At 41.2% G+C, this 23573-nt stretch overlaps 1 protein-coding gene across 1 annotated transcript in view; it reads right to left on the bottom strand.

Annotated features, from left to right (window-relative positions):
• The window catches only part of wdfy4 (WDFY family member 4), a 312072-nt gene extending 289046 nt beyond the window's left edge, over positions 1 to 23026 (bottom strand). The window contains exons 1-7 of the mRNA XM_072583190.1: positions 22870 to 23026; positions 20247 to 20448; positions 18536 to 18840; positions 9053 to 9173; positions 6145 to 6254; positions 2272 to 2421; positions 459 to 648 (exon numbers count right to left, since the gene is read on the bottom strand). Of these exons, the coding sequence (XP_072439291.1) occupies positions 459 to 648; positions 2272 to 2421; positions 6145 to 6254; positions 9053 to 9173; positions 18536 to 18790 (826 nt within the window). The 5' untranslated portion in view covers positions 18791 to 18840; positions 20247 to 20448; positions 22870 to 23026. The remainder of the gene's footprint in view (positions 1 to 458; positions 649 to 2271; positions 2422 to 6144; positions 6255 to 9052; positions 9174 to 18535; positions 18841 to 20246; positions 20449 to 22869) is intronic.
• Between the last annotated feature and the right edge of the window lie 547 nt (positions 23027 to 23573).

The following is a 23573-nucleotide window of genomic DNA, read 5'->3' as shown; positions in this document are numbered from 1 at the left end:
TCAGTAACAGTGTCCACAAAACTACGAATGATTGTTGTAGAAACCCAACTGATTCAATTACATCCTTTGGGGAGGGAAGTCTGGTTCCTTATTTGGTCTTGCCTACATGTGATTCCAGGCCCACTGCAACATGGTTGACTCTCTCTAAAATGGCCCAGCGAGACAAACACCAAGGACAGCTAGGGATGAGCAACAAACATTTGCCTTCCCAGTGATGCCCATACCTCATGAAGTAAAAAATAAACATCGGTAAGGAAAGACAATAGAATCGCTAATATATTTTGACTTTCTGAACAAATCAAACTTCGATGAGACATTCATCAGAAATTGGGACTCCACTTATAGTCACTTTTTATGCAAGAGGAAACATAAATAAAACACAAGTTTTATTTGTAAAACAATTCCTAGAAATATATGTATTATAGTCATAATAGTCATAAATAAAAGTGTGCACGCACCGTGTAAATATCTGACAATATTTTTAGTTGGTGTTTTTGAGATGGCCTTCAGCACATGACCTGTATATGTTCTCCAGGATGAGTTGCACTGGTCCCACTGGGAGGCCACTGCTAAAATCAGACACCTGAGGTCATTGCTTTGCACCATTGCCTCTACAGCAGAGACCTGGCTGCACAAATGCAGCATGATCTGAAAGAAAGCAAGCAAAGCCAATTACACATTTCGGAATCATTGAAGGTATTAAAGCAAAAGATGCATCTTAACTACAGATATTCAAGTGTGCATTCTTTTGTCAAGCATGGCTACTGAAAGAATAGAAACCGCAGCTCATCATGAACTTACAAAACAAGCAAACAAGAACTGTAATGTAGAACTGTTAGCGTTGTTTTTTATTTCTCTATCTTTGGACCTAATCTATTTTAGTACCTAAGATAGCGCAATGTTTCGTGACATTGTACACGTTTCAGTGTACTCTACTTTTGTACACATGACAATAAAACTTAATTCTAATTCTAATTCTAAATGTCACTTTTCACCGCACTCCTATATTTTTGTACTTGAATACACTTGACAATAAACTCAATTCTAATTCTAAATGTCAGTTTGTGTGCAGTCATATTGGACTTAATTAGTTTGTACACATCAGACAACATCTTTGGTAGGGCAATACCAGTCCTGTAGTTTTCTCTAGTCTTAATCTATTATAGTTTGATTTTATATTCAGATTGTGGTTTGTCAAATTTTTTTCAGGATTAGGAGTGATTATTTGGAATTGTCGAGGAGAGAGTTCCATAAGCAAAACTGTCCATCTTCTTAAACTAAATGCCAAATTCAAATTTTCCCAACTATTTGAAACAAAAAAAATAATAGATTTTCAAGACTTACTTCCAGACAGAGTCATAGACAGTCCTACAGCACGAAGGCTGGCCCTTTGGACCAACCTGGTCTATACCAACCAAAATGTCCACCTATGCTAGTTGACGAATATTGTAAATTTGTCACATGAATTATTTGTTTAAATACTTTGTGCTTGTCCCTTTTTATAGAATTAAGAAATGTGATCCTCCATAATTAACAGCCCAATAGCAAAAACTCATAACTTGAGGTAACAGAGAGAGAGTTTCCACCTTCACAGTGTGTGCACTGAAGTTAATGGTCTCGAGTGGGTACCAATCCACAATGCCCATTATATGACAGGTGCTGCCTTGAAAAGCTGGCCCTTTAAAGCTTCTGAATATTAAAAAAAAATTGAAAACTGGCACTAAAATTGACATTTCCAACTGGGAAAGTGAAGATAGGAAATCCTACATAGAAATGTTTCAAACTAACAGCAACACAGACACCAATTCCAGACAGGTTTCAATAGGAGAACCAGTTTTAACTCCTCGTTCATACAGACCAGGTGAAGAAGGCAGTGTTAAGTATACTGTGGGAAGCTGGGAGGTTGGTTAGCTCAGTTGGTTGGACAGCTAGTTTTCGAGGCAGAGTGATGCCAACTGGAGTTCCCGCACCGGCTGAGGATACCATGAAGATAACCTTCTCAACCTCCTGCCTGAGGCATGATGACCCTTAGCTTAAACCACCACAAGTCCTCTCTCTCTCTCTCTAATGAGAGCAGTCCTCTGGGACTATGGATACTTTACCTTTACGTTAAATATACAATGTACAAAGCTGCAGGGACTGAATTACAAAGTAAAAGCATGAGGATATTTTATCTTTTGTCTCTTCTGAACGTAATTTCTTCACGATATAAGCAATATAAACCTTTCCAGTTGGCAATGAATTGAAGGCGTAAGGGTATTTGCAACTTACATGGGTTACAGTTTCCTGAAATATTGTGCTGCTATCCTGTGTCTGTGATTCCATTGTTCCAGACCCTCGTTTGGATGAGAAAGCAAAAAGGTGCAGACATTTTAAAAGAATTAAGTTCAGTCCTGTTTTCACAATACATCTCAGTGTTTCCTAAAGATAGAAAAGGGGGGGGAAAATAAAAATCAGGAATATTTATGTTACTGGGTGAAGGATGTTTCATTTTATGTTATTCTTCATTATTGAGCATATACTGGAGTTGGACAATTCTGGCTGATTAAATATTAATTATTGACCCCCTCAAAGGCCAGCATATCCTTCCTTATTTCTGACCCCAAACCTGATTACAATGATCCAAATGCAGTCTGTTTAAAATCTAATACAGCCTAGGCAGTACATCCCTGCTCTTAACTTCTAGCCCTTTTGAAAGGAATGCTTACATTGCATTTGCCTTCCTTACAGCCAACTGAATCTGCATGTTAACCTTAAGAAAATCTGAACTAAGATTCCTAAGACCTTTTATGCTTCAGATTTCTGAAGACACTTAGAAAATGCCTCTATTCGTCCGAACAAAGTGCATGACCTCACACATTCCCACACTGTATTCCACCTAGCACTTCTTTGCCCTGTCTCCTAGCCTGTCCAAGTCCCTCTGCAGCCTCTTCACTACCTCAACAATAGCTGTTCCTTCACCTATCTCTGTGTCATCTACAAATTGAACAATAATGTCCTCAGTTTCTTAAGCCAGATCATTAATGTATAATGTGACCAGTTGTGGTCCCAACACTTTGAACCCCTTCGGAACTACACTGGTCACTAGCGGCCATCCTGAAAAAGACCCCTTTAACCTCACACTCTGCCTTCTGTCAATCCTCTATCCATGCTAGTACCTTACCCTGAACACAATGGACTCACCTTATTTAGCAGCCTCCTGTTTTGCAGCATGTTAAAGGCCTTCTGGGAATCCAAATACATCACATTCGTTAGCTCATGTCTAAATTGCTTCTTAATTCCTCAAAAGGTTCCTCACAGATTTGCCAGGTATGACTTCCCTTTGACGAAACAGTGCTGACTCGGCCTTATTTTACCACGCACTTCCAAATACTTCGCAATCTCACCTTTAATAACGGCCTCTAAAATCTTACCTACTAATTTGCATTCTGACCTGAGTCTCATGTTTTCTACATTTTATTTGTGGTAGTTGCAACATTAATTTGATTTCGAAATAATGAATACTTTTGTCTGGACTTCGTAATATCTCTTCTACCTCGTCCTCCTTCATTTGCTGCATCTCACTTGTAACAGTTGCATTGCTGGACTCGAAACCAGTAATCCAGGCATTTCAATCCTGCCATTGCACTTTGAGAATTTTAATTAAATTGAAAGCAAACAGCTCTGATTAATAACATCTTTAAAAAAGTAGATTACATGTAATTATCCTCTGAAATCAAACCTGCAATGGCTCAAGAAGCCAGGGGCATAACTTGGGATGGACATAAATGCTAGCAATGCCCAGCTTCCAAAAAGCTAATAAATAAAACGGGAAAGTTCAAGATTTGTGAACCGTTCCTCTGATAATGCTGGTCTTTAAAGTAATTGCCAACACATTTCAACTGTTCTATATTAAAAACATTGCACAGGGCTTGTAAAAGCATGATAAAAACACATGTCAAATAAAATGCAACTCAGTAATACACTTCCTTCGTACACTGCCTCCAGAGTTGAAAGCTATAAATCTTAATCGAGACCTGGTTCAAGTTGAAAGCTCACATATAATCAGGAGGAGATATTTCTCAATTAGTTGCTTCATGTGGAATTTCGCCATCGTTAAACTGACAGCCCAAGGATACAGATATTATCACCAGCATCTAACAAATGAGTGATGAGCACCTCCTATAGGTTGGCAAAAGAGCTACATCATCAACATATTCTTTGTGTTAAAAGAAAACCAGAACGTATGCTACACTTTTTGGCAGCTCCTCAAAGCCTCTCCTGCCTGGTTTGAAGCCAGAAATACCACTGAATACAAAGGAGATAATATCACAGCAGGAAATAAAGCTACTGGACAAACAGAATACTATCACTGTTCCTTTTGCCTCTTTATTCCACTAACATTATTTCATGGATTTGTGTGTGACTTGCATTTCTTCATTTTTAAACAAAGCATTTGGAGTTTAATAGGGCTGTAAGCTTTGGCTGGTATGCGCTGTAGTACACCTGGGCCTTTAACTTTGCTTGTACTGTTCAAATATGTTGCCCAACAACAACATGTGCAGGATATGTACTTCCTGAATAATGGCGTTAGCTTCTTTATCAAGGGAAGATAGGAGAAGGTGACAGAAAAATGGAGTTGGGACCACAACCAGATCAGTCACAATCTTATCGAATGGCAGAGCAGGCTCGATGGGCTGATTGGCCTAATCTTGCTCCTCAGTCCTATGTTTCTACAATGAAGGTGCGTTCCTGGTTAAGTACCATCAAAACACCATTACAACTGTGTCCCTTTTATTACACACGCACACCACCCATCCTTCAGCAGACACTTCCCAATTTAGAGACTTGATTCATGCAACACCTTTCATGTCCCAAAGGACCACTTCTGAAGTATAGCCGTTGCTATTTTGTAGGTAAACAGGGGGCTCACAGTCCACTGATTGATACCATAAACAGCAATAAAGAAAAACTGACTAGTTAAGTTAAATGCAGTGCAAACAGAGTTAAATATTGGCCAGAGGCACTGGGAGAAATGTAATGTGATATTTTATGTTCATCTTAATGGACAGATGGCCTGAAGGTTATCACTTTTCTCCTCTAAAGCAGCCTCGCCAACAATTCTGCACCCTTACAGAACTGCGCTACAGCAACAGCTTTAAATATCTGTTCAAGTCCTGAATGGGGCCTGAACCCTAATTTTCTGGTTCAGAAGCTAACATCTTCATGAAATGCAAGTGCACAAATGGGAATCACCATTCTCAATATAAACACCTCTATCATTTCAATCCCAGAGTATTTAATCTTCAGTTATCTAATAAAAGAACGATTTGCATTTAAATAGCAGCTTTCAGAGCTCAGGACACGCTAAAGCACCTTACAGCTAACAAAGTACTTTTGCATTTCTTACTGATTTTGGGTGAAGATAAATCTTGTCTATGACACTAAGAGACATGTCCTGCTTCTCCTCGAAATAATACCAAGCTGAAGGTCCTTTATTTGATGTCTCGATAAACCCCAAAGACAGAACACCAACTATGCTACATTCAAGTATTAATCTAGATTCTGTGCTCGGATTGGGACTCAAACTTCCAACCTTGTGATTTTGAGGCAAAAGTGGTTCAAACAAAGCCACAGCCAACAACTTGGTACTTCTAGTTCAACCACTGAATTACCTTTCAATGAAAAACATTTTGACTGCTCATCACTAATTGATGTAATTTTATAATAAATAAACTTATCCGGCAAATGAACCTGAAGGCAAACATATACTCTAACTGGTTATGGATTTACATAAAAGGCATAACATGATCAAAAAGTGTAGTGCTGGAAAGGCACAGTCAGTCAGGCAGCATCTGAGGAGCAGGAGAATTGACGTTTCAAGCTTAAGCTCTTCATCAGCTACAGACATTCCTGATGAAGAGCTTATGCTCAAAACGTCGACTCTCCTCCTCCTCGGATGCTGGTTGACCTGCTGTGCTTTTCCAGCACCACATTTTTTGACTCTGATCTCCAGCATCTGCAGTCGTCACTTTCTCCCATAAAAGGCCGAACAATCAAGTATGAACTTTTGTTTTGAAGAATCACTCGAATAGGACTTCCCCACTTGTCATGTACTGATTGACACAAATAAACACAGAGTAATAAGCTCACTTTTCCACTTACTGAGTCAGCTACTGTTAATAGATGAATTGTTTTCAGTAACTGCCAGCCCTCACTGCTTCCCACATCTTGGTTCCATTGAAGGAACTCCTCAACAATGGATCGTGCTTCATCTGTCACAGGAATATCAGAAAATTATTTTTAATTATTAAATACTGTATCACTTGAATGAGTATTTGGTGTGTTTCCAAAAAATCAACAGACTTTCTCCTTATAAAAGATGAGAGTAGGAAGCTTTGCAGAGTTTCTATTTAACAAAGAGGATGTAAACTCTCAAACATTGATTAAGCAAATTTTGACATGACACCAGTTGTCAAAAATCAATTGCGACTGTATCAGATTTTAACACTGATGGGGCTGTGATCAGACCAGGTTTGCAGGAATCCATATAATACTGACAAGAATTCATACCTACAGTACAACATCCATGTTAAAAATGAAACAGGTGTTTATAAACAACCACACATTGATGATTACCATCTTTCTGTGGCAAAACTGCCACAGAAAGATGTTAATCATCAATGTCTGGTGGTTTATAAACTTTTATAGTTGGCATAAAAGCTATTGACTGGCAAATTCTACCTTGCACTTTCCTATTCACTGACATGCTTCACTTTAAGGATATTGGAATAAATCAACTCTTCTGAAATAGTGTGTCCAATTCTTGGTATGGCATTTCAGGTTGGATGTGAAGGCTACCAGGAAAGTGGTTCCAGGGATGAAGAACATCAATTACATGGAGAGAATGGAGAAGTCAGAATTGTTCTTCAGTGAGTACGGGAAGGTGAGAGAAAATTTGAAGGACACATTCAAAACTCAAGAGGGGTCTGGACAGAGGAGATGGACTCAATCTGTTTCCATTGGGCCAATATCAAAATCCAGAGGATACATATTTAAAGCGACTGAAAGAAGAACTAATGAGAAAACTTGCTTTTTTTAAAAAAAAGCTCTCAGCAAGTGCTTACAATCTCATATGCCTGGCAGGATAATGGGGAAGATTAAATTGCAACTTTCAGAAGGGAAATAAGGAGGGACAAAATGAAGGGCAACAACAAAGGCAGGGGAGTAGGGTTAGCTAAACTGGTTTTGCAGAGAGCCAGCACCGGTTTGACAGGCTGAATGCTCTCCTTCTGATTTGATTTACTATTGTGACAAGTACCTAAGTGCAGCAAAAAGTTTTGTTTTGCGGGCAGTATAGGCAGATCATAACATACAAAGAACGCAGAGTGAGTGAACAGAGTGAGCAATACGAAGTTATGGCGGCAAAGAAGGTGCACAAAAAAGCAAGATCAACATTAGATTTGAAATTCGAGAGGTCTGTTCAGCAGTCTAATATCAGCGGGGAAGAAGCTGCTCTTGAACATGTTGGTACGTGTTTTTACGCTTTTGTATCTTCTGCCTGACAGAAGAAGTTGGAAGATTTTATAACTAGGGTGGAAGGGGTCTTTGATGACATTCCATGATTCTAAACATTATGTCTATTTAATTGGAGACCAAGCAAGGCACCTCATTCACCATGAAATACTGGGCCTCATCAATCAGACCTTTCCCCATGAGAAACCATTTGGCCGTAGGCATTCCTGCCAGGCCCCTTGTGATAGCAGTTCCCCTTTTGTAAATTGATTGACATATAGACACCAATGAGAAACAATCAAAAATAAAATGACAACATACTTTGTAGAATGTCACTAAATTCCTGTCACTCTTGTTTTTAAAGGTTGCACTAGAATTATAATGCCCTGTTTCCATTATTTTGAACAGTTTGTTACAATGTGTTCCTTTCTTCATTATAGAAACAGGTAGCTGGCTGTCACTGTCCACCCATTTCAATTTGGAAGGTACGCCATTCTCTAGTGTAGTGACTGTGGAACAATGTGCACTTCATAGAATAGGAGTTCCCTGATTGGACCAGATTAACAACCTCAATCAGGGAGCCCTGGCTGACAGATTTAAACAGGAGTGTCAGAGGTTCTGTGCACTCAGAGATGGTTCTGAGAGGGCTGGATCAGTGTCAAGGACTTTCCATGTGTGAATAAAGAGTGACTTGGTGACAGGATACTGGCCTCCATGGAGTTAAATTTAAATCTAGATCCTCTGTGTTTTTACATTCAAGTGTTTTGTCAAATGCACAGTATCCCATGGTGACTTGCTGCCAATATGGCCCTCAATGGTTATTGCTGCTTAGTCCCTTTACAAAATCTCTCTCGATATTTTCAAGAAGAAAAATCCCACATCTAGCATCTCAAAAAGAGTAAACGTTTCTGTCACTAAGTCGCTTTTTGCTACTTGTATCCATACAGTCCGACCAATCGCGAACAATACATTCTCTATTTTCTGTCATAAGGCCGAATGCTATGCCAAATGTCCCATGTATGCCATGGACACTGCTGGAAAGGAATGCTGTCCAAAGGATTGTTTTAGCGCTTCTTACATTTGTTGCAGCAATGTTTCTGTCTGAATGTTTGACTCCCATTGAAACTAGAATTCTCGATACTAAGGCACAAGTCAAAAAGACTTAAATGCTGACTTGGAGTGAGAAATGTCCAATTGGCATTTCCACAGCCTTGTATACAATCTACTGAATGCCATGGCACCATCTTCACTCCTTCCAAATTTATCAAAATCTGACCAAGCTTCATAAAGTTAGCAAATCGTTGATTGGATAAATTGTTCACAAAAGTTCATAATTTGCTCCCTTCAGACCTTACTTAGAATATAACACCAAGCTGAGAAAAGGTGTGGTTGCCACATGAGGGGTGAAAGAAAGTGGTCCATGCATATTTAAAACTTCAGTCCATTGGTCAACCTACCAAGTGTCTTTAAACTAGCCTCTGATAAAACATGCACGTGAATAATCCGAGAGTCAATAGCACTTAAGCAATTGCAAACAAGTTCATCAAGTCACATTTACCTCCTACTTTACCGTCTAGTTTCTGTTTGATTGTTTGCACCATGATCTTAGAGGCTTCAATGGAGAATGGCAAAATACTCTGGAACCTCATTATCCAATTACTTGAGCTGTGGTCAAAGATCTGCAAAGATGAATAATAATGTTATAAAATTATAAAACATCTCCTACAATACTTTGAAACCACTGTATTTCAAATGGGCAATGAATCTAAGTGGAATCTTAAACCAGAGTTTCAGATAGTCAAGGGTGGAATGTTGGCTCAGTGGTTAGCACTGCTGCCTCACTGGGGCAGGGATCCGGGTTCGATTCCAGCCTCAGGCGATTGGCTGTGTGGAGTTTGCACGTTCTCAGAGAAGTTTCTCCAGGTGCTCCAGTTTCTTTCCACAGTCCAAATATGTGTAAGGTAAGGTGGATTGGCCGAGCTAAATTGCCCTAGCGTACAGGCTAAGTTGATTAACCATAGTAAATGCAGGGTAACAGGGAAAGGTTAGCAGTGGGATGCTCTTCAGAGGGTCAGTGTGGACTTGATGGGCTGAATGGCCTGCTTCCAAGCTACAGGGATTCTTTGATGTTTGAAGATATGCAACAAGTCAGGCAGAGAGAAAAATATTGTAAATCTTTCACATCGAAAATGATAACTATTTCCCTTCACCTAATCCACCTCTTCCCCTACAAATACTGCCTGACTTGGAATGTTTCCATCCTTTTATATTTTAGGATTTCAGCATCCATGGTGCTTTTCCTCCTTGGTAGAAGATACTGCTATTGTTACGTTGTTGGCACCAGTTTCATGATATAATGCTAAGTGACACAGTTCTGAACTGGGCTATGATTCTGCAAGTGTGAATAGTCCAAAGGCAGAAGAGTTTGCAACCAGAGGACACGGATTTAAGGTTCAGAAGGAGACAAAAGCAATTAATCACAGGCTAGTTAGCCTAACATCTGGTTTACAGAAAAGTTAGATTTTCTTATTAATGGAGGTTATAGTGAGGTACATGGAAAATCTTAATGTAATTGCAACAAGGCAGAGTCAACATGGCTTTGTGAAAGGAAAATCATGTTTACCAATTTAGTAGAGCTTTTTGAGGAAGTAACAAGCAAGTTGGATAATGGAGAACCTCTAGATGTGGTGTACTTGGATTTTTCAAAAGCCTTTGCTGATTGCCATATCGAATAGAGAATACATAGTATGCCCTCATGGATACAGAGTGTGTTGGCTAATACGGAGGAGATAGTATGAATAAATGGATCACTTCCAGGCTTGTAAGTTGTAACCAGTGGAGTGCCACAGGAATCAGTCTCCCTTATATACCTACGATCCAAATGAATGACTTGAATAAAGGGACTGGCGTATAGTTACTCATGACACAAAGATGAATAGAAACGTAAGTTGCGAGGAGAACATAAGGAGTCTCCAGGTAAATCTGGATAGGTTAAGTGAAGAGCTAGAGAATCTGGAAAAGTATATAGATAGTGGCAAAAAAAACTGGCAGGTGGAGTACAGTGTGGGAAATGTGAACTCATCAATTCTGGCAGGAGTTATAGCAAAGGGAAAAAAAAGAATAAAGTCATAGAGATATACAGCATGGAAACAGACCCTTTGGTCCAACCCGTCCATGCTGACCAGATACTCTAACCCAAAAACAGTTGAGAAAGATCACAAAACTCAGCAGAAAATGAATGGTGCAGGCTCAGGAACAGGGCAAATGGAATGTTGTCACTCATTTAAGGAGCATGGAATATAAAAGTATATCATTTACATAAAAGTCATAGAATCCCTTCAGTGTGGAAACAAGCCATTTGGCCCAAGTCCACACCGACCCTCCAAAGTGTAACACACACAGACCCATTCCCCTACCTTTACCCCTGACTAATGCACCTAATCTAGACAAAGACCCACATGCACACATATATTTTGTGGGGTGAATTTGTACTTGCAGGGTTACATTGTACTTTGCTCAAAAACTGCATGCATTCATGTAGAACTCTGAGCTCAAAAACTGCATGAGTTTATGTAAAACTCCATTATCTCACTTTTTAGATTAGAATCAATCTAAGCATCATGGCATAGACAGAGAACACAGGGGGCCAACACCTTCAACATATTGTCTAGCTACCACCCTTGTTAACAGCTAACCCGAGAATGCAACTTTTTTTTATAAAAAGGTTTTGTGATTTACACATGAAAGAAGTGAAACTATCACTGTATTCTAACAGATGAAAGGCTTAACAGACAATCAATTTTTCAAACTATAATTTCAGTTACATCACACTGTAAATTTTTGCTATAAATTCTGTGTTACGATCGAGCCCTCCACTATCACCTGATGAAGGAGCATCGCTCCAAAAGCTAGTGTACTTCCAATTAAACCTGTTGGACTATAACCTGGTGTTGTGTGATTTTTAACTTTGTGCACCTAACCTACACATCCCTAAACATGGTGGGCAATTTAGCATGGCCAATTCACCTAACTTGCACATCTTTGGACTGTGGGAGGAAACCCACGCAGACATGGGGAGAATGTTCAAACTCCACACAAACACTCGCCCGAGGCTGAAATCAAACCCAGGTCCTTGGTGCTGTGAGGCAGCAGGGCTAACCACTGAGCCACTGTGCCGACCTCAGTTTTGCTACAGTTGTACAACATGCTGACAAGATCGCATCTGGAGCACTGAGTACAGGTTTGGTCTCCTCACCCAAGAAAGAATCCATCTGCATTACAAGCAGTTTAGAGAAGGTTCACTCAACTGAGTTCCTGGAATGAAGGAAGGATTTACCTTATGAGGACGTTTACCTATTGGAATTTGGAAGAATGACTGGTGATCTTATTGATGCACGTAAGTAATCCCCAAATCCATTGGGTGGATCAGTCAACCCCTGGTCTTGTGTAATGTAAAATCATCTTAGAGTGAATCATTTTATAGAATACACTGTGGAAATCTAGGCAAATGTCACAAATGAACCATCGTCTTAATTATTTAGCAGCCCCTCTCTGATTTGTCGTCTCCTGTTCCACTTTATGTCAGGATTCCAATAGATACATTTGTAAAACAAATTGTCATAAATTTTACCAGCTTCCTGCTCCTCAGAGAATTCAACTGTATGGTGTCAGGACAGTCAGTGGTCTAAACTATTAATCTATTGATCCAATAATCTAAAATAACAGTAAAACCATTTATACTGGAGCTCACTTGGAATGTGCATACTGATTATGTAACTCTTTATCAAGATTAGATGATGAGACCTTAGAGATAGGGTTATTTTAATAGGAAACTGGAGTCAGCTACTGAATGGCGGAATTGTGCACAGTATTATCACTTTACTTAAGTAAGCTTTTAAAAGCACTGTAAGCAGTTCAGTGAAGGTTTACGAAACTAATACAGTCTATGAGCTTGTATCTGCTGCAGCTTAGAAAGGTAAGATTGAAACATAGGAGATACTGAGAGGAATAAAAACCAAAAGAATTGCAAATGCTGGAAATCATAAACAAAAACAGAATTTGCTAGAAAAGCTTAGCAGGTCAAATGGCATCTGTGAAGGGAAATGCGAGTTAATATTTTGGATCCAGTGACTCTTCCTCAGAGGCCCTGAGGAGATCTGACAAGGTGGATGGTGAAGGGATGTTTCCCCCAAAGGGAGAGACAAGAACTAACACACAAGGTTTGAAATAATGGGTGTCCAGTTTAAGACAGAGATGAGGAAACTTTTTTGTCTCGCAGGAAGGTTATTCATCTGAGGAATTCTCTTTCCCAGAAAGCAGCGAAGATAGAATTATTGAATCCTTTAAAAGGCTGGTTTAGAGAAATAACCAGTTGACATGAGAGTCAAAAGATACAGCAGTAGACAGAAAAATGGGAGCCATGATGTTATCAAAAGGCAGATCAAAGCTTAAGGACTCCGAAAACTTACTCCTACTCAATGTGCAAGTTCATAATTGGCAGAACAACCCAAGACAATAGAAGAATACGATTTCTGCCTCACACAGGAAGTTATGATTAGTAAAATACTGATGGACAATGGACAAAGATTCAATAATAACTTTCAATAATAGCTGCTGTACTGTCGAAAACACAGCAGCCAAACTGTACACAGCAAGCTCCCACAAATAGCGTTGTGATCGTGACCAGGTTAGGTGTTTGAGCAATGTTCTTTCAAAGGGTAAAATTGGCCAGGAGACAGAAGGTAACTCCCTAGCTCTTGCATGAAATAAATTCTACAGAATCTCTCTTGCCCTCATCCAAAATAAAATACCTCAACAACTGTAGCATTCTTCAGTGCTGGACTGGAATGTCAGCCCACATTGTCATTCTCAGATTCTGAAGTGGAATTATTATCTTTTAGTTTACAGTTTGGATTTTGAACTAGTGGCATATGAGATTTGGTCTAGGAAGGGATTTAATGATTAACTCATAAGGCCTTCTGAAGCAATAGTTTGTTTAAAAAAAGACATGAGGTGTATAGTTCTTAGGTTATTTGTTTACATGGGGGCAATTAAAGTAAATGATGTAGCGCATTAGGTTTCAGTTAGAAGGGTTTAAGAACTGCATTTTTTGGTGATCGAGATCTTAGTAAATCCTTTTAGTTTGGGAAAATTCTGGTTGAACTCTTTTGTTTAAAACAGCTTCCCCTGAGCAACAAGATCGTTTATAATAGAAAATAGAAGCCAGTGTAGGCCATTCTTCACTTCAGGGCCTCATCCACCATTTAAAATGATCATGGCTGATCATCCAACCGACTGCCCTGTTCCTGCCTTCTCCACATACTCTTTAATCCCTTAGCCTCAAGATACATATTTTCATCTCCATCATGAAAACATTCAATGTTTTGGCCTCAACCCCTTCAGGGACAAAGAACTTCACAAGTTCACCACTGTCTAGGTGAAGAACATTAGCCCTGCTATGAAATAGGTTACCTTAGTGGAAGGAATTTGTTTGAAAATTCCAGACTAGAAGTGCTTGATTAAAATGCTGAAGCAGTTATTTGGAGATGAGAAAGTCTAAGCTCGGTTCTATGAAAACTTAAGGAACAGGCTGTTACATTCTCAAGACTAGGAATTGAAACATAATTAAATTAAGCCGTATGGACTTGGTAGAGAAGGAAACTGTCTCTCGTGTGAATACTATAAAGGAGTGTTATTTGGCTTCAAGGGATTGCCTTATGCCGTTTGGAAATCTTTAAGTTTATTTGTAAATAGTTTGGATTATTCTATTTTTTTTCTTCATTTCTTTTGCACAATAAGCTTCTGTTTTATCATTTAACCCAAAACTGCAGCACTCGCGTTTCAGTAAAAGATCAACTTGTTAAAAGCTAAAATTATGGACATTATTAAATTGGAGAGGGTTCAGAAAAGATTGACAAGGATGTCGCTAGGGTTGGAGGAGTTGAGCTATAGGGAGAGGCTGAATAGGCTGGGACATCGGAGGTTGAGGGGTGACCTTACAGAGACTTATAAAATCATGAGGGGTATGGATAGGGTGAATAGGCAAGTGCTTTTTTCCAAGGTGGGGCGTGCCCAAAACTAGACAGCATAGGTTTTAAGTGAGTGTGGAAAGATATAAAAGGGTCCTGAGAATCAATCTTTGCATGCTGAGGATGTGTGTGTATGGATTGGGCTGCCAGAGGAAGTGGTGGAGGCTGGTACAATTACAATATTTAAAAGGCATCTGGATGGGTATATGAATAGGAAGGGTTTAGAGAGATATTGGCCAAATGTTGAGAAATGGAACTAATTAGTTTAGGATACCTGGTCGGCATGGACGAGTTGGATCAAAGGGTCTGTTTCCGTGTTGTATAGCTCTATGACTCTATACATTTCTGCCTGAGAGGAGGGAGTGCTACCAACCTAGCCACGATTGACACACACACACACACACACACACACAGCTGATCAAGACCATGCCTGTAGACTAGAGGACAATCTGAACAGTGACCTGACTGTGTTAGCACCTGAAGTTGTGATGATACTGCTTTCCTTCATTTGTCTCTATGTGCCTCAAAACCAGTAATAACGTGATTCAGTCGTTAACCACCCAACAAATAAATGGACTCAATAAGAGCAAAAATGGAGCCCTCCTGTAGTTCAGTGGCATTGTCCCTCCCCCTGAACCAAGAGACCCACGTTCAAGTCCAACCTGCTCCAAAGGTGCGTGATAACATCTCTGAACGTGTTGTTTCAGATTTTAAAAAAGGATAAAAACAAAAATGATCTGAGAATTTGCCAGGACAAATAGTTGGACAAGAGTCGCTCCAACATTCTTCATCAATAATGGAGTATGGGGAATAGCCTGGCTGTCCGCTTTGAACAGCTGAGATGTTCAGACAAAAATAGAATCAAAGCAATTAAAAGTGACCCCATTATAAATCAGTATGTGTGGGGAAGACAGGAAATAGCAACAGATGTCTCAAATGATTTCAAGACCCTAACCTCCTGCAGAGATCCAGGTGATGGTTTCAGAACGTGCAACCTTCCTCTTTGCTGCTGTTACAGGGTCTGAGTCTCTCAGTTAGGTTACTGCCTCATAATCATGCTCTAGAAATCTGTGGTTCTTTCGTACGTGCTCCCTTTCTCAGTCGTTCTCTTTGGAAACAGTTGAGCAGCCTCTCCAATACGAATGGTTTTCACGTGCTTGCGTGGGCATGTCACAGCTGTGCAAAGTGACTCAGACAGAATCTATATCCCCGGCATCCCATCCACTGGACAGTGCGAGAGCATCAGAGGCCAGCAACTGAGTTACAGATTAAAAGAGCTCTCTTCTCCCTCTGCATAGCCAACACCAAATAAGTATTTTGTGTCAAGTGGTGCTCGACTGAATTATTCCTCCTCCATCTAAACCTGCTGGCTGTGTTATGGAATAGTTACATGCATCAGAAGGCCATTCTACCCATCATGCCTGTGGTGGTTTTATTACCTAATGTCAGCCTTCTGTCTTTTCCCCACATACCTGTATCCAATTCCCTCTTGAACGTCTCAATTGAATCAGCCTCAATCTAGTCATTCCTAATCATTACTGGGATGTGTGTCTTTTCAGTGAATGTCTCAAATGAACCAGCCTCGATCTTAACAACTAACAGGCTGTGGGAAAAGGGCTTTTTCTTTGACCCTCACATCACCCTTCCTTGCTTTGCACATCACAGGCGGGAGTGAATTGGCAACGATCTGCAAGTAAACCATTCTCGATACTGAAGCGCAGAGAATGAGGGCAGGTCTGCAGTGGGTCAGAGGACATGCAATTCCCTGACAATACACCCATCCCAGTAAGAGTCTTTCAGTAATGATTAGGAACAGTGACTGAGCAGGTTATTCTGCTCGCTGAAGTTGGCAAGGAAGGGGAAGTAATTGGACAAGTCGGTCCTGTAAAGATATCGCCCCATTTCTCACCACCTCGGCTGTCAATTGTTAAGCCAGGAAGGCCTTTACTGCCTCACCAATCAGATAGCTGAAGTGGTCAAATCTCAGCCACTTAAGACCTTATCTCGCCAGTTATCTGCCTTCTCCGGAAGCAAATACAATGGCTGGTTTTCAGGGCTCCTGTGGTACAGTTGTAGCGTCCGTTCCTTTCAGCCAGGAGTCTTGCATTTAACTCCCACCTGTTCTAACGGTGTGTCATAACATGGCTGTTTTCCCAACTGGGTGACTTTGTTGGGGGAGGCGGGAGCTGTTCTCACCTCCATTTACCCCAGTTTGGGAACAATTAGGGGCACAAATAAGGCAAGAGCATGATCCCTGAAAGCCAGCTCCCTTGCCTCTCACCCCTACCCAACCCTCATCTCCAACCCCCCGTTGACTCTTAGGAGTCACTCCGTGAGAAACAAAGGAAAAAGACCGACCGACATGCTAAGAGGATGTTTCCCTTCATGGGAGAGACTGGCACCGGATGGCATACTCACAGAATAAAAGGTGAACCAATTTAAGACTGTGATGAGCAGGACTTTCTTCTCTCAGACAGTTGGGTGCCATTGGAAATCCCTATCACAGAGAGCTGTGGGAGCAGAGTCCTTATTTATGCTTAGGGCTGGTATATTTAGATTCTTGACTGAGAAGGGAAATCAAGGATTATGGGGAAAACTCAGAAAAGTGGATATAGGAATGCCAAATCAGCCATTTTTTTTATTATTCATTCACAGGATGATGGTGGCGCTGGCTAGGCCAGTATTTATTGGCCATCCATAGTTGCCCAGAGAGCAGTTAAAAGTCAACTACATTGGTGTGAGTCAGGAGTCACATGTAGGCCAGATCACGTAAGGACATCAGATTTCATCCCTTCAGGGGCACGAGTGAACCAAATGGATTTTTTGTACAATTGACACTGGTCATCATTAGACTCTTAATTGCAGATTTTAAAAAAAAAGAATCCAAGTTCTACCATTTTTCATGGTAGGATTTAAATTAGGGTCCGCAGATCATTACCAGGCTCTCTGGATTAATGGTTTAGTGATAATACCAATAGGCTATTGCCATCCTATTGGATGGCAGAGTGGGTTTGAGGAGCTGAATGGTCTCGTCCTATTCCTCTTTCTTACAGTCTGGTTGTCTCACTATTGGATTACTGGAGGAGGAGTCAGCCTCAACTGATGGTCTTAGGACCCAGAAGATTCCAAACTCTTATTGGTTGGCGGTTTGCAGTGAGCCAGAATGCCACTTTTGAGGCCCGTGACAGGCTGGTAAACTTGCCAAGCTGTTGGGTGTAAAATGTGCACCGTTGAATGGGCAGTGGTAGTGGTGGAGGAGGGGCAGTGATTTGGTTCACCCCCAGTACATCTACCATCTCTCAGTGTGAAGAAGAAACATTGGTGGCCAAAGTCTCTTCCGCTACAGAATCAGAAATTATTGGAAACTGAGCAGAACTGAAGAAAGGCATCACTGGACCCGAAACGTTAACTCTGCTTTCTTTCCACAGATGCTGCCAGGCCTGCCGAGTTTTCTCCAGCCATTTCTGATTTCCAGCATGTGCAGTTGTTTGTTTATTTTCTCTGGCAGAACAGGTGCTGCCAGATCTCCTGAGTATTTGCAGCAGTTTTTATTTCACTGTCTGATTTCAAGCGTCCGCGTTATTTTTGTTTTGAAATTTATAATCACATAAACACACACATCTCACTCTGGGAATACACACAAATAAACACTCACAGAATCTGATTTGGTTTAATCTGAAATGTTTAAAAACAATAACAGCATGTCAGCCTCCTCTTGAAAAAGCTTCTTCCCACATTGAAACCAAGTTCAATTGAAGTGGTAATGGTCCAACAGGTTTATTTGGAAGCACTAGCTTCTGAAGCGTTGCTCCTTCATCAGGTGGTTGTGGACTCCACAACCACCTAATGCAGGAGCAGCGCTCCGAAACCTAGTGCTTCCAAATAAACCTGTTGGACTATAACCTGGTGGTGTGTGATTTTTAACTTTGTACACCCCAGTCCAACACCAGCACCTCCAAATCATGAAGTGGTAATGACAATGAGAGGCAAAAGGGTAGAAGTATAGACAGTACCTTCAGGAACAGGGAGGTCAGCCCATTCCATACTTTCTGCTTCTGTTCCTGTGTGAGATCGGGAAGTGAGCGGAGGTAATCAGAGAACTGCCTTTCCAGACATTCCAGAGCTGTGGAATTCATGTCGTCCTGCTCCTCGGACTCTGTAGGCCGGCTCGCAGCGTTTTCACTCCCTGTCGGTGGAGGGCTCACTTTACACTGAGGAAGCAGAGCAGGCCCCGCCAGCTGTTTCAACCTGTCCATACCTTTATCCATCTGTACAAGTTCCTGCTTCTCACGGCAGCGGGGAAGAAGTGGCTTTCAATCTGCAAACAAAAACTCCGTAAGCACGCCGGGATTTGACTGCCTCTCGGATAATCGCTCACGAGCAGAAGACTTTCACCAATATAGCACCTTTCAGAATCACAGAATCCCTACAGTATGGAAACAGGCCCTTCGGCCACACAAGTCCACAGTGACCCTCCGAACAGTATCCCATCCAGATCAATTTCCCCATCCTATATTTATCCCTGATTAATGCACCTAACCTACACAACCTTGAACACTACAGGCAATTTATCATGGCCAATTCACCTAACCTGCGCATCTTTGGACTATGGGAGGAAACCTTTCACGAAACTTTGAATACACCAAAATGCTTTACAGCCATTTCAGTTTGCATTAAGTGTTGTAATGGGGTAAATTACTTCAGTCATAAATAAAAAAAGTACATGGTTTATTTTGATTCATAGAATCCCTACAGTGTGGAAGCAGGCCATTCAGCCCATCAAGTCCACGCTGACGCTTCGAAGAGCATCCTGCTCAGACCCCCCCCCCCCTCCCCTATTCTTGAAATCTGCATGTCCCATGGCTAGTCCACCTAGCCTGCATATCCCTGGACACTATGGGACAATTTAACATGGCCAGTCCACCTAACCTGAACATCTTTGGATTGTGAGGAGAAACCGATACAGGGAGAATGTATAAACTGCATACAGACGGTCGCCGAGAGTAGAATCGAACCTGGGTTCCTGGTGCTGAGAGGCAGCAGTGCTCACCACTGAGCCACTGTGCTGCCCCTCAAGTCTCTCAGCTTAACTGGGCAAATCCGTGCCTATTGGGCGTGTGCAAGCAAAACTAGCGCACTCCTGACATGACCTTCCCGCACGTCCCAATATTTCCTCACACCTGCAACTTATTGCCAACTCCCCTCTCCCCTGCCATAATTAATTCTCCCGGCACCACTGATTTTCCTCTCTCACATTCTCCCATGAATTTTCGACTGCTATGTTGTAGGAGTTTCAAATGATTGGAGCTTCACAAACTGGATTGTAGGAATTCAGTCTCTGCTCCCAACGGAACATGTTCCCTCATACGTAAGTGGACTTTCACTCTATGCTTTTGAACGTATTAAGTCATAAACAGCAACATCAATATTAAATTCATGAATAATCATACGTGATAAACTGTATAACACGAAAGCATATGCAATATCACAGAGATAAGTAGGTAAAAGCATATGTAAAATTTAAAACCCCTTTTTTAAATTTTGCAAAACATCTGAAACTTAATACTAATCATGCAAAAGTAAAATTACACAAATATATTTAATACCGAACTTAAAATAAAATCTGTTTCCTGGACTGTGAGACAGCCAGACACACACGACTTTAAAACAAACAGGTTGGTCTTGCATTCCTTCAGTGCACTGGGAAAGCATACAAGAACATACCTAACAATAGCGACTGCTCAAATCCCTCTATAGCTTGCCACATACAAATCCTTTTCCCGAATGTCTGGCCTCATATCTCTCTCCAATCACAGAACCGGTAATGTAATCCTTATCTGCACACCACCAAAATTCTTAGGTTTTGTTCTGCAGCCTAGTCTTTGACCAGTGAATCACCAGAGACCCATGTCATGCGGCTCACTTCCTGATAAAAGAAGAAGTGAATGAAATGTGGGCTATCATTACATTATAACCCAGCGAGCAAACTTTGCAAAACTTCTCACGAGCACACGGTTACTTAATCAACGTGCTCTGCATTTAGCTCTCTTCAATTGTACAGCATAATGAGATTTGCAACTGGATTGAATGACACTGAGATATTAGAAACTGTTTTTATTGGCAGGAGGTTGGTAACCAGATGACAGAGGAGGAAGAAGAAATGAGGTTTTTTTTTAAACTTATAACTCATGGTCCGGAATGATTTAGCTGCAATGGTGGTGAGGGCAGATTAAACAGTAACTTTGACAATGGAACAGGACACCTCCATGAAAGGAGAAACTTGCAAGGAAAGGATAGGGAGAGGGGCTAATTGGTTATGTCTTTCAAAGAGCCAACCCCAGGCATGATGAACCAGGTTGACTCTTCCTCTGCTCTCTGCTCAGATCACACAAAACAGTTCGACTGTCTTTCACATTGGAAGCTCACGCTCATCGCCAACACACTCGCCAGCAGTGACTGGACTGCAATTTAAGAAGACATTTGTGAGACTTCCTACACCCAAGTAGGACTTAAAACAGAAGAGAGTTTCCGTTTAACCCGAGCAGTGGGGAGGAGAAAGGGAGTGCTGAGACTGTCAGTGGCAGGGGGGGAGAATGTGGAGGGAGGAGAAACAGAGCAGAATTCACAAGGCCTCATGCAAAACTGCATTCTTCAAACAGATTCAGATTCAGTGTTGCCGCAGCGGAATATTTCTTCAGCTCAAAAAAAATGTTGAGTTCCTGTTTTTTCCCATATGTAAGTGTTGTCATGCCAACAAAACTGTCAATTACTGGATATGTCATGGCACCATCGCTTGCAACAGCAGATCATTGACAGCTAACAGAAATTTCACTCAATATATGTTCATATGTAATTTGGACTGGCCTGAGATATGTTTATTCATTATTTTGTATATTCTTTTGAAATTCCACTTCCATTTCAATGAATGGCTGTACGCTGGGCTAAAATTGGGGCATTGGTTCAGATGCACAATTAAAGGTTAGGTTAGATTCCCCACAGTATGGAAACAGGCCCTTCAGCTCAACACGTCCACACAAACCCTCCAAACAGTAACCCACCCAGACTAATGCACCTAACACTATGGGCAATTTAGAATGGTCAATTCACCCTCCTGCACATATTTGGACTGTGGGAGGAAAAGCATGCAGACACTAGGAGAATGTCTGTGTTGAGTTTGCATAGTCGCCAGAGTCTGGAATCGAAACTGGGACCCTAATGCTGTGAGGCAGCAGTGCTAACCACTGAGCCACCGTGCCACCCATGCAGGTAGCATCTGCAACTACACAGCACTCCCTTAACTAAACCAGCTGAACCTGGATTCTGTCACCAAGTCACTGGGGTGGGGATTGAAACCACAACCCACTCTCTGAGAGGCAATTATGGTTATCCTTTGAGTCACACTGAATACCATGATGGAAATATCTCTAATAAAGATCCAATACATAATCCCAATCAAGCTCAAAGATGATGCTGTTCCCCAATTTTTTCTTATAGTGCATTGAGTTTTAAAATACCAACATTCAGTGTAGAAACTACCATCTGGACAGAAATCTTGGTTTAAAAAAAAGTTTTTCAACCAACCTGTTTTGACATTGTTCAGGCCACTTTTGGAATACTGTGTGCAATTCTGATCTCCGTGCTATAGGAAAGATGTTGTGAAACTTGAAAGGTTGCAGACAGAAAAGATTTACAAGGATGTCGCCAGGGTTGGAAGGTTTGAGTTATAGGGAGAGGCTGAATAGACTGGGGCTGTTTTTCTTAGAGCATTGAAGGCTGAGGAGTGACCTTATAGAGGTTTATAAAATCATCAGGGGCATGGATAGTCAAGGTCTTTTCCCTGGGATATGGTAGCCCAAAACCAGAGGGCACATGTTTAAAGTGAGGGGAGGAGGATTTAAAAGGGACACAAGGGGCAACATTTTCATGCAGAGAGTGGTGAGTGTATGGAAATGAGCTACCAGATGAAGTGGTGGAGGTTGGTACGACGACAGCATTTAAAAGGCAACTGGATAGGTCCATGATTAGGAAGGGTTTAAGAGGAATATGGGCCAAACGCTGGCAAATGAGACAAGATTAATTTAGAATATCTGGTCAGCATGGCCAAGATGGATCAAAGATTTCCGTGTTGTATGTCTCTATAACACCCAAGTAGGACTAAAACCCAGACCTGCGGGGCCAGAGGCGGGCACACTACAACTACACCCCACCCCCACCCCCCCCCCCCCCCCCTCCAAGAGTCCCAAAACCACTACTGCAAAGGAAACATCTGACTTACAAAATTCATTTGACACTGCAATGGAATAAAAAAACAAATACATAATTGTTCTGCTCACAGATTCACACTGACCTCCTGAATGGGCTGCAGGCAAATTCTCGACACAAAGTGCCCAATGCACAAACACAAATATACTCCTGGCCACATGAAAGCACTTGCACAATCCTTTCTTGAGCTGAGAGAAGATGCCACGTCAGCCATGATCGTGAGTGAGAGTGAAACCCACTGGGTAAGACGCTATCTCTTTCATTGCCAAGGCAACACAGAAGAAGAGTGGACAAGGGTTCCTTCGGATACAAAGGACAATGAACTGACATTCCTTTCTCCTGTTTGGTGCGATGTAGAATCGAAAGCTCTGCTTCTGGCAATTATGGAGCAGCTACCATCACAGATGGTTATGACTTTACAATTGCTGATCTCAATCTCTGGCCAGGCAAGTCTGGGTTTAAGTCCGAGATGTACAACACAGAAACCATTGCTCCAACTTGTCCAACCTTTCTTATCTCTAGAATGTGGTGCTCTCTGTACCTCAATCCACAAAGAATGTAGTTTTCTCAGGATGCAAAACTGCTACAAGGTAAGAAACACTAAAAACAAAATTGAAAGCAAGCAGTTAAGCATAAATATGAACTAAAATGTGTTTTTTCTCCAAGAAAAAGAGTTCCAGAAATGGCAACACTCAGAAGATCAATAAAGGAACAAATGTAGTAATCATAATTCTATTTATAAAAAAGGCTAGTTTGACTTTTAAATAATAGACAGGAGCTTACCATCAC

Source organism: Chiloscyllium punctatum, chromosome 13, assembly GCF_047496795.1.
Source record: "Chiloscyllium punctatum isolate Juve2018m chromosome 13, sChiPun1.3, whole genome shotgun sequence".
Classification (NCBI taxonomy): Eukaryota; Metazoa; Chordata; class Chondrichthyes; order Orectolobiformes; family Hemiscylliidae; genus Chiloscyllium; species Chiloscyllium punctatum.
The sequence above is the reverse complement of the archived record's forward strand: the minus strand, read 5'-3'. Positions and strand labels throughout refer to the sequence as shown.